The sequence below is a fragment of the Dermochelys coriacea genome, chromosome 1 (assembly GCF_009764565.3).
Source record: "Dermochelys coriacea isolate rDerCor1 chromosome 1, rDerCor1.pri.v4, whole genome shotgun sequence".
Classification (NCBI taxonomy): Eukaryota; Metazoa; Chordata; order Testudines; family Dermochelyidae; genus Dermochelys; species Dermochelys coriacea.
Genome location: NC_050068.2, coordinates 121,461,581 through 121,473,672, shown reverse-complemented (window position 1 = coordinate 121,473,672; position 12,092 = coordinate 121,461,581). Strand labels below are relative to the sequence as shown.

Below are 12,092 nucleotides of genomic sequence, written 5' to 3'. Positions count from 1 at the left end.
CCCGGGTGCATTTCGCCCCGCCCCCGCCCCCCGGCTCAGCCCGCCGGCCTTGGGGGCCCGAGCGCGCGCTGGCCGGCGGGGCCCCCCCCGGGGCAGCGGCGGCAGCAGCGCCCGGGCGCCTGTGGCGCCTGCCCCGCGGCCCGGCCGGGCTGAGGCGGCGGCCCCGGCTGGTTCCCGGGAGCGCGGGGCCGGGGCGGCGGCCGCCGGGGGTGTCCCAGCCGGGCGCCGGCTCGCGGGCTCCCCACGGGGCAGCGCAGCCAGCCCCGCGGAGCTTCCCTCCCTCGCCGGGGCAGCCGCCGCTCCCCCCGCCCGCCCAGACCGAGGAGCCCTCCCCTCCCCCGGGCGGAGGGAGAAGGGGCGGGCGGGAGGCGGGGAGGGAAGGGGAGGGGGCCAGGCAGCCGGGCTCCGGCGGAGGGGGGAGGGGGTTGGGGGTTCCTCCGGGGCTCGCCACAGCCCGGCGCCGGGGTCTCTGCAGCCCGGCGTGCGGGCGGCTGCCGTGGCCGGGGTGGGGGTGGGGGTGGGGGACTGTCGCCTCCGCCTCCGCCTCTTCCTCAGCGGGCGGCTCTCGGGTCGCGGCGGCGGCGGCGGCTGCTGCGGGGAGGGAGCCCGGAGCGGAGGGATGTGGGGCTTTGGGGGAGGCAGGATCTTCGGGCTCTTCTCCGCTCCCGTCCTGGTGGCCGTGGTCTGCTGCGCCCAGAGGTAGGGGCTGCTCCGAGCCAGCGCGCCCGGCGGCCGCGGCTGGGTAAAGGGCTGCGTTTCGGAAGGAAAAAAGCTGATCCCCTCTTTTCTGCCCCTCTCCCCTCGGCTTCCCCCCTGCTCGCCTCTCTGCGCTCCCCCTCCTCTGCTCTCCCTATCTCCCCTCTCCGATCCTATCCCCCATCGCTCCTCTGCTCTCCCCTCTCCTCTCCTATCCCCCCATCCCTCCTCTGCTCTCCCCTCTCCTCTCCTATCCCCCCATCCCTCCTCTGCTCTTCCCCTTTCCGATCCCTGCTCTGCTCTCCCCTCTCCTCTCCTCTCCTATCCCCCCATCCATCCTCTGCTCTTCCCCTTTCCGATCCCTCCTCTGCTCTCCCTATCTCCCCTCTCCGATCCTATCCCCCATCCCTCCTCTGCTCTCCCCTCTCCTCTCCTATCCCCCCATCCATCCTCTGCTCTTCCCCTTTCCGATCCCTGCTCTGCTCTCCCCTCTCCTCTCCTCTCCTCTCCTCTCCTATCCCCCCATCCATCCTCTGCTCTCCCCTCTCCTCTCCTATCCCCCCATCCATCCTCTGCTCTTCCCCTTTCCGATCCCTGCTCTGCTCTCCCCTCTCCTCTCCTCTCCTATCCCCCCATCCATCCTCTGCTCTCCCCTCTCCTCTCCTATCCCCCCCATCCATCCTCTGCTCTTCCCCTTTCCGATCCCTGCTCTGCTCTCCCCTCTCCTCTCCTCTCCTATCCCCCCATCCATCCTCTGCTCTCCCCTCTCCTCTCATACCCCCCATCCATCCTCTGCTCTTCCCCTTTCCGATCCCTCCTCTGCTCTCCCTATCTCCCCTCTCCGATCCTATCCCCATCCCTCCTCTGCTCTCCCCTCTCCTATCCCCCATCCCTCCTCTGCTCTCCCCTCTCCTCTCCTATCCCCCCATCCATCCTCTGCTCTTCCCCTTTCTGATCCCTCCTCTGCTCTCCCCTCTCCGATCCCCCATCCCTCCTCTGCTCTCCCCTCTCCTAACCCCCTATTCCTCCTCTCCCCATCTCCCCTCTCCAATCTCCCACTCTCTCTCCCCTGTCCTATCCCCCCCTTCTTTTTCTCTTTATCTTCTTTACCCCCATCGTTCGCCTCCCGCCCCCGCTGCCCATCTGTCCCACAGCGTGAACGATCCGGGGAACATGTCCTTCGTGAAAGAAACTGTGGATAAATTGTTGAAGGGCTACGACATTCGCCTCCGGCCGGATTTTGGAGGTGAGTTGCCCTGTTCAGACGGAGCTGCGGTCTCTGGCTCTTTCCCGTGTCTCTGTGTGTGAGTCTGTGTTCAGCTAATTTCTGTGTGGACGGGAAAGTGTTTCCTGTTAGGGCAAAACGTGTTGCCAGCAACTCTGTGGGTGAGAAGTGATGGGTAGGGGCTAATGGCTTCTCCTCCTCCTCAGGGCCTCCTGTGTGCGTGGGGATGAACATAGACATTGCCAGTATCGACATGGTTTCCGAAGTCAACATGGTGAGTCCCCAGCTGGTGTCTTCTATATGCAAACGGCTTGGGGCTGGTGGTTGTGTTGTGTTTGTTTTTCCTGGTTTTGCAGCTGTGTAGGGTGTGGTTGGTCCCCAGAGAGAAGGGACCGAAGTGTATTCGTTGGTGCTGTGGTAGGAGCTCCTAGCTCTGCCTGTTGGAGGGATCAATCCAGTGGACCAAGGCTCAATGAGTAGCTGAGCACTTGTAATCAGCCGCTGCACTTAAATCAAGCCACCTGGCGGAGGCGTTCGCTAGCGCTTCTAGGACTCATTTAAGAGCTGGATGCTGTCGGGGGCATTTTTGTAGGCGGTGATGTGTCACAGGTGAACGTTAGGTACAGCAGGATCGAGCTGGAAACTTGATGTCCCTGGAAGAAGTTATCTTTGCCGCTGGAACGTGCTTCTTGTTGATCTGGGAAGCTATAACACGTTGGCCTCAAATGTGCCAAAGCGCAAGTCATTCTCTGATATAAGGGGTTGGTTTTGGTTCGTGGTAGCAGCTACAGTTGCGTACTGAACCTCCTTGAAATGAATACAGCTCCACGCTAAGGAGCTGTCCTAGGTGCTGTAAGTGACCCTCTGTTCCCACAGTCTTCTGTTGCTGACTGTGCTAAAAATGGTACCTGAAACAGGATTTTTAAGCTGGCCAAATCATGCGCAGGTGAAAGTATACATCTGGTGTTGTCTGTCCCTAGTGCAGAGTGTTTCTGAATTGTTCAGATGGACTGAAAACAGTATGGAACAAAAATAGCATTTGTTTGCTGAAAATGTCAGTCCATAGCTGGTCAACCAACTGCATTTTACTTCCTGTAATTTCATTTAAATCTGTCAGTTAACATCATGATAAACTTTTTTTGTTAATGGGGCCTACATCAGTCTCTTGCTTTAAAAGATGCATTTTATTTTATTTTTATTTTTTTTACTTAATGTGAAAGCTTTAGAGGCTGCTGGAAACAAAGGAAAATGCAGATTAGACACGGAATTGCAGATGAAAATATAAATGTAAAACCCATGTTTATCAGGGTTATCAATTCTAGCTATAGTAAAGATAGTGTTGAAATATTTTGATTATATGTCAAAAATGCTACATTTATCAAAGGGCAACTTTTAAAATATTTCAAATGAAGTGACAACATATATTCAAGCATTTGGAAGATACAAAACATTATTTAAATTTAAATCTGTCTCATAAATGTTAAATACCAATAGTAATTTTACTAGTTAACATAACATTAACCTTTTTCCTCATAAAAATGTTCCCTGCCACTATTAAACACACAGGTTTAGGCTGCTCAGTTGCGATTCAGGAGCAATCCATCTGACATCCAGGCAAAACAAGTAGTAAAAAATAGAGAAATTAAAGGAACAGTTGATCAAGTAACATATAAAAACTATTTTACAGTTGGAAGAAATAATAATTGAGTTTGTTATATGCTTTACCTTTTTAAACCTTTAGTTTTGTTGAACAGGAGGAAAAAATAATAGTTTTTAACCAGATCTCAGGTGGTAAACCAGGATTAGAGAAAGTAATGAGTACTCACATTTTTGTTTGGTTTGGTGTTTGGTTTTCGGGAAAGCTTTCAAACCTCTCCCCAACTTCTGTTCTTTCTAGAAGAATCAACTCTGTGCTTGGTGAATGAAGAGCTAAACTGTGCCATGACATAAGTTATTCTTAAATATCTAAAACAGCACTATACTATAAGTACAGTATTTCAGCCTCTCAAACTATTTTTTTGGGGGAGGGGGGAAGTCTATCTGATTCATTAAAGCAAAAGAATGTGCAAAGTATTTAATGGTTCCTTTAAAAAGGCAGCATGGTCTAATAGATGATCATGGGACTAGAGGGCAGGAATCTTTGAGTCCTAATTCCAAATCTGATACTTACAATACAGTCTTGAGCATGTCAATCATCCTCCCAATATCTCAGTTTCTCCCATCTACAAAATCAGGATAGCAATATTAACTGATTCCACAGGTCTTTTCATTACATTTATGGCATTTTTAGTTCCCCAAACTTTTAAAAGCTGAACCTCTTTCCCTTCCCCTTTTCAGGAAACTGAAATCAATCACTCACCCTCAGAAACCCAACCATGTGGTGTTAAAGGTTTACACATCTTGATTTGTACATTTTCACACCTTTATGGGTAATCCTGTGTGCCTTTCCCTATCCCCTTGCACTTTGAGAAAAGCCAGTGTGGATCTTCTTAGTATACTTCCTCTCCTTTCTTTCGTGCTTCTTACATGAACAATGTTATAGTTAATAATGACACGTTTCAGAGTAGTTAATAATGTTCACATTTATAGTGTAATTTGGCATCTGAGTTTGCACCCATTGAGATGAGTGGGGCAGTTCATACCACATAGCTATTATTATAGACTTTCTACAAACTCTGGTAGATGGCTCTGCATCAGTTACATGCCGTATTTTCAAGGTTTTCTCCACAATAAGAACAGCTAGAGGCTTGGTATGTTTTTTTTTAAATAAAATGGAAGATGAATCTTGTGAGAATAATTGAGAGATCTATCTGCACCTCTCTGGCTAGTCTGTTGGCTGCACTCCATGATTTGGAAACTCTGCATTATGGATTAAATTAATATTTGTACAGCATTTTGTATATGTAAAATGCTACATAAAATATAAGTATCATAGAGAGATAAAGAATGCAACATGTATTTCTTTAGGCATGAAAGATGCTTGGTCCTAAATTCTGACTTAGCCTACCCACCTGCACAGTGTTGGAAGGGACAATAATAACCAATCACCCTCACCTTATGCCACTGCACAGGCTAATCAGACCTTGGGTTGAGGTAAAGCTACCTACTTCTACCCTTAATCCTCAAGACAGGTTGTTGAAGGTCAGAGTGCTCACCCCTTCTGAAAAAGTAGCCTACACAGGTGAGCTGGGATGATAAATATTGTAATTTTCTGATGGTCAGAAAGTTACTACCCACTCTCCCCCAGTCTCCAGAGGTCAGAGGAAACAGGTAAAGAATTGATTTCAATACTGTTTTGTTCATAGGGCATGTGACAAAGCTCCAAGCTAGCACTTATTAGATACTCATCCATGGTTAACTGGTGTTATTTATTCAGAACTTCATAATAAAATACTAACAGGCTAAGATTCTCATAACAGCAATACATAGTGATTCTAAATATAATATTTTGCTACATGCACAGTATTCATTTCTTTTTGAAAAAATGGGCAGAAAACTCTTCTAGATCTAGTTGGTGGATAATTTATTGCAACTTGAATTTTTGAAGGAAAAAAGACAACCAGAGTCTTCATTTACAGCTAGGTTCAAACAGTGGAGGTAGGTATTTTTTCTTTACCTGTTTCAGGTGACTCTGGACTTTAGAATAAACCCTTAGCTATATTGAGAGGGTAGAAACAGAAAAGAGAGGTTATTTTGCTCACTAAATTATAATCTTTGAGATAGTAATTTGCAAAAATATAGGACACATTTAGTTTGAAGAACTGAGCCAATCTGTTGAGCTTTCATGCTGGCTATCAAATTTTAATCTTTGACAAATACTGTTTCATTTAATTCCAGACAGCTACTACTAGTTTTAACATTTAACCTCATTAACTATTAAAAAAATCTTGCAGGCATTACTCTTTATAAAATGTGATAACATTGACAAGAATTTCTTTAATTTAAACTTTTGCTATCACCTTTTATATAGTTAGCCTGTTCAAATTCATCTGTACATTAAAGATAAAATAACCAGAGGATTTTTTGCTTATAAATAAAAAATTACTATAATGATATTATTATACTGCCTTGTAGGCAACAACTAATGGGGCTTTTGGTGATATGATGGGAACTCTTTGAAACTAAAATAATAGTTTGTATTGTTTTCTTTCCTGAATCTTCAGCAAACTGCAGATTCCAACATAAAAATCATCCCATGTAAATCTTTAGGTTTCAGAGTAGCAGCCATGTTAGTCTGTATCCTCAAAAAGAAAAGGAGTACTTGTAGCACCTTAGAGACTAACAAATTTATTTGAGCATAAGCTTTCGTGAGCTACAGCTCACTTCATACAGTGCATCCGATGAAGTGAGCTGTAGCTCACAAAAGCTTATGCTCAAATAAATTTGTTAGTCTCTAAGGTGCCACAAGTACTCCTTTTCTTTTTATAAATCTTTAGTTACTGTAAATTACAAATATAAGTTTTAATCAACTTTGTAACATATTGGGGTTTGGAACGTCTTTCAAGGGCAATTCTGCTGAGAACTCTTAAAAATCCTTTAGTCCTGTGTGACTTAACTGCCTGGTTTTTTAACATAGAAAATGGAGGGAAATGGCATTGGACCCCCATTATTTCTATCTCTTCTTCCTGAACTGAAGATAAGTGCTCTCTGCAGGAGACTGAATTCTGTGGGATTACTAGTGGAATAAGAAGTTGAAACTGATGGGAATATTTGAAGAGCAAGGTGACATTAATCATGAATAAGGTTGGCTTGAGCTGACCTTTAAGCTATAGCTACTTATGGAACTATTGAAAATTGATCTGCATTTTTCTTAATAATGGAAAAAGGTAAACATTCATCCTGTTTTTGATGCTGATGTACAAAGACAGATATGGGGGGCTGACATTTAAAATGACTTTAGGCTTCCATAGGACCAAAACATTTTCCTGATGAAAGATTTAAATAAACAGCAGTTTATATTTAATTCTATTTTAATGTGAGATTTGCCCTAATCCTGGTCTCCCTCCACTCCCTGCCTCTGCATCCCCATCCTTACCACCACCTCTGTCCCTCTGATGTCACCATTTGAAATCTATCTATCCCACTCCTCCCCTCCTTCCCCTTCTCTTGCTGCGTCTGGAACACCTATTTTATCTAAGAAGGTCTCAGTAGTCCATGACCTCCTCTTATCTCATTCCCTCCAGCTCTTTGCTCTCACAGAGACCTGGATCTCTTTGTCTGAAATTGCCTCTGCAGCTATTCTCTCTCTTCCTGAGGCTGCTCCATCTGACACACCTACCACCCTGGTTCAGACCTCTCCCACTCTGACCGCTTCCAACCCCTCCCTCCTTTCCCTTCCCACTGTTTCTGATCTTTTGAACAGCTCTGCATCTGACTCTTCTCTCCTCTCCCCCTCCATATAGCAGTTGTCTACCATCCACTCAAGTCCTCCCCATCAGCCTTCCTCTCTGATTTTGACTTATGGCTCTTTCTCTCCTCACAGTCTCCCATACTCAACCTCTGTGACTTCAGCTTGCATGTAGATGATACATCAGACCCCTTAGCTGCATTCTTCCCCATCCTCACCTCTTCATGTGACCTGGATCCCTACTTTAATTCTCCCACTCACCAAAAGGCCATTCACTTAACTTGGTCTCTGATCACTCTGTTGTTAAGTTCTCCTTCTGACCAACATCACCATTTTGCCTGTCACTCAAGCCTGTAATCAGATCGTCATCTTTGTCTTAGCCTGGATGTGAGGACTTAGAGAGAGGTCTATGTCTAAATCTTGCTGATCCTTTCTGCATAACATCTCTAAAATATGGCCTTTCCGATCCATCCATGCAGCTAAAATTGTCATTTAGCGCTCTCATCATTTTATGTCTCAGTTTCTGAAACACCCTTCTCTCTGGCCTTGACAAATACAGTCTTGCCCTACTCATATATGTTTGGAATGCAGCTACAAAGATCATTTTCCTAGCATGTCGCTTTGATGATTTCACACCCTTTCTCTGAATTCCTTCACCAGCTTTTCCTTCTCTGTTGTATCAAATATAAGCTGCTTGTATTCACTTCAAGGCTCTTCATGGTCAGTCCCCTCCTTACTTATCATCTGTCATTTATAACCAAGCCATCTGTGCTCCCCTTTGATTTCCCCATAAGGCTAGCTTCCACTGCCCACTTGTTAAATTTTCAAACAAACACCTTCCTTCTTTCTCCCATGCAGCCCTGAATGCTTGGGAGGGTTCCTTGTAAACATCCAGTAACCTGACTCATTATCCACTTTCTAATACCACTTCAGAGTCTGCTTTTTGCCATGATTCCTATAGAAAGCTTGCCTGTGGTTAGGCTGCTACTGTACAGAGACCACTGCCTATCATACTGATTAATATTTGTCTCATTGTTTATTCCCCCATCTGTCTTTATCCATCAGTTGTGTCTTGTTTTATACTTGGATTATAAACTGTTTGGGGCAGGGACCGTGTTTGTACAGCATCTAGCACAAAGATGTCCTGGCCCATGAGTGGAGCTTCTAAGTAAAACATATTAATAATAATAATGTATTTTGTATTTAGTATTATAGAAATGATATGGGCAGTTATGGTGTACTGTTCACATCCTGTTGATAAATAAGTATCTGGTATATAAATTATAATCCATAACAAGTTTTTAATATAATACTTTGTGTATGCATGTACAGTAATTGCAATTTGTGCAATTAATCTGCATAGATGAGGGAAGATTTTCAAAGAAGGCTCACAATCTGTGCAGAACTCCATTCATATTTTCTTGTCTGTGTTCACTTGCATTTGTGCGTGCTTTTCCATTACTATGTGCACAGCTTCTCACAGTTATGCCTACAAATGGATATTTAGATATCTAGCCATTTGTGTGCATGCTTGTGGTAGTTGTATTTGCAATTACCATGAATGAACATTCAAATAAAAATGGGTAAAAGTGCACCCGTGAGCCTTTGCCCACTGAAACTTTGTCCAACAATATTGGAGATAATACATAGACTTCTTCCTTTTAGGAACAGAAGATTTAAAGATACTTTCCCTCTGATTTGAATAGCTCAACTTTTTATCTCTCTTTTTACACTATTTTGCTTTGCTGCATCCTGGACTCTACTTTTTTGCCATTTGTGTGATTTTTTTTGCTTGGGTGTGGCTAGCATAGAAAATTAATCAACTCTTACATTTTTTATCAGACTCCATCCTGGCCTGACAATATCAACAACCTGTGAAACCTTACATCTTGGTTCTTGCACTGTGAATGACCTCTGAATAAAATAACTTCAATCCAGACATATAATTTTCAAGCACACCCTATTTATTTTTAACATATTGAATACACTGTTTGCCAGGGGGTTTTTTATTAGCAAAACACAATTTAAAAAGACAAAATATTTGGAGGATTAAGACACTTCACTTTCACTTTAGTATAGTTTTAAGATGTGGTTCAGGGAATAGGTTATGGTATAACCAGCTGGGGTGAATGAAAGTTGTTGCTATCTGATGGCTGTTGAATTGTGTGAGATAAAATTCTAGTCACTGTCTTGTTCTTAATAAATAGGGGACCACATAACCAAACCACCATCAGAATCTGGAATCAAGTTGTCTGTCTTAGCTGAAATGCTAAGAATTAGATGAACTAACCTTTTCCCCTTAAAACAGTCTTTGTAGAGTAAGCTTGTGGTGATTGTGTGATGTTGTGTAAGGAACCTTGCATTAGTACTGCCTGTACTCTATCCTTCCTGTGAATAGATACAGGAGACTTTAGTCTTCTGGGCTGTTGATCTGATACTATTTACAAGCTCTCATTTCAATAAAATTAAACCAAAATCAACATAATCCAGTAGGCATAGTTAGCTATACAGTCATTCTGCTGCTTATGAGACTACTGTACTCTTGAAATTAGTCTTACATAAAATCAGACCATAAAACTTCGTTGTTTCCAAAAAGGATGTCTCTTCTATGTTAATGCTGTAATCATTATTGTGAAACTGAAAGTCAGCAAACAGACTTCACTGAATTCCTACTGACTTTCATAGCAGTTTTAAATTCTCCTGATAAACTACAGTTAGTTACTATTGTAAGCTCGTCTAACTTTATTATTTTCTAAGGAGAAGTATTGTCTACATTGCATCGGGGTGGTGAATAAACAATATTTTTAAATGTACTACTACTGTTTCCTCATGCTATGTGTCATAATAAGCAGCTTCCTTGTAAATATTGTCTTTCTTTACAATTTAAAATTTATATCTACCATTAAATTATTACTAGCTTAATGTGCATCTTGTAATAAGATGCACATTAAGTTGGAAAAATTGGGTTGGCTAGAGTAAATGATACAATTGGATAAATATTATTTAATATAAACAAAAATAAAGGTATTTTAGCTAGAGAGAAAATCTATATGATTGGAATTCACAACTTTCTCACTAATTTGAAAGGTTAGTAGATTAAGCAACAAAAATATTGTGCTTCCTAGCAGTGATCGTAGAATGCTGTCCATATTTCTCATGTGGACTGGCTGTATTCCTAGCTATGTTTTCAAGTGATTTGGCTATGACTTTTCCAAGGTAGACTCAGAGCCATTGCTGTCAGCCAAGTGGCAACTGAAAATTTGTATGTTGCATCTATAAGGACAAAAAGAGTTAAAATATAGTTTTCCATTATTATGTCAATTATCTGAATTGTAGGGACCCAGGTATGGAACCCTTGCTCATGTTGTTCAAAACTCACAGGAATTGATTGGTTTCAATGGAACAATATGTGTGTAAGTATTGCCAATGTGAGCCCAGTTATGTTCAGAAACATTCCTTAGATCTGATTCAACTCCCATTGAAGTCAGTGGGAGTCTCTGCATTGACTTCAGTGGGTATTGGACTTTGGCCCCTTAGGATATGGGAAGGCAGTACTTCTGTGTGCTGGACCCTAAACTTTTCTCTCCTTCAGCTGACAATCTTTGAAAGTGCTAGCACTCTGACAGATACATTGTCCATAAAATGCTATAAATGATGAAGATTCATAAAGAGTTGCAAACTCTTTACACTTTGCAGTTTTTCCTAATCCTTAGATGTTAGGAGTAGGGATATCCAGGAATGAATGATATTTGTACTATGTAGATCCTTACTCATGATGGTGAGAACTTATTTGAATAAGTAGTTCCAGTGAAGTATATGTTTCTAATTATACAAGAACTCAGTAGTTTGAGAGGAATAGCACAGCTGAGTCCAAGGAATTTTGGAAAATAGTAGCACAAAAGGATGGGATCAGTTAGTAAGACTACTTCTTTTCCCAACAAATATTATTTTGAATCAGGATTTGATTATCTAAAAAAATTAAATTTCAGCTGTGACACATGTAATCCCTTAGTGTTTATATTAGTATAATAGAAGGGTGTTTTGGAGTGTTGGGGGGAGAAGGATTTAGTAATATTTGATAAACAGAAGGTGTTTTAGTCTATCCAGAACAAACCTTTTTTTATCCAAATATGACAGCTAGTCCAAAAAAAATATAGCTAGGAGAGGAATCAATTCAAAAGGAGAGTTCATTTAATATTTGTAAATGAATTTCACACTTCTGTATACTTACATGGATTGCAGGGAAAAAATGTAAGTGTAAGCATGTATAGCTCATTATTATAAATGTGATTGAACCAATAATTTTAGCAAAAATAATTTGTTCTCTCAGCAGTTAGGAAACAGTTACAGGTTGCTTTGTTAATGTAACCTGCAATACAAATTTATTATTGTGTGAAGGGGAGAAGAAAACTGAAACAGCTGTGCTGGGGGCTCTGCATTTATGTTGGGTAATTGACAGTTCCTTAGCAGTTAATGACTTTTTTTTTCTTTATATTCATCTGAATGTTGAATTTTCATTAGTATATGTGAAAAGTCTTTAGTGGAATACTAAATTGTCTTTTTTATTGCATTATTACTTAATTCATTTACTTTGTAAGAAAATAAATTGAAGATGCAAAAGAACGTAAGGCCTGGGATATGGGACTTTTTGCATATATCATTATGAATTTAAACAAGTTACATGTAACACATTTGGGATACAGCTAGCTCAGGTTCACTTCTGGCCTTTTCAATTCTAGCTCCAGTAGTGGAAACACTCTTGTGGGTCAGGCATAGGAGATTTTTACCACTGTGTTGTCTAGTCCTGTTCAGAACAACAATGGG

At 42.4% G+C, this 12,092-nt stretch overlaps 1 protein-coding gene across 2 annotated transcripts in view; it reads left to right on the top strand.

The window, feature by feature from the left end:
* The first annotated feature begins 426 nt into the window (after positions 1-426).
* Positions 427-12,092, top strand: part of GABRB3 (gamma-aminobutyric acid type A receptor subunit beta3) — a 162,203-nt gene continuing 150,537 nt past the window's right edge. The window contains exons 1-3 of one of the 2 annotated variants that reach the window (XM_038387076.2): positions 427-699; positions 1,851-1,942; positions 2,128-2,195. In XM_038387076.2, coding sequence (XP_038243004.1) covers positions 620-699; positions 1,851-1,942; positions 2,128-2,195 — 240 coding nt within the window. In that variant the 5' untranslated portion in view covers positions 427-619. The remainder of the gene's footprint in view (positions 700-1,850; positions 1,943-2,127; positions 2,196-12,092) is intronic. The other variant, XM_043492362.1, reaches the window with a different exon arrangement.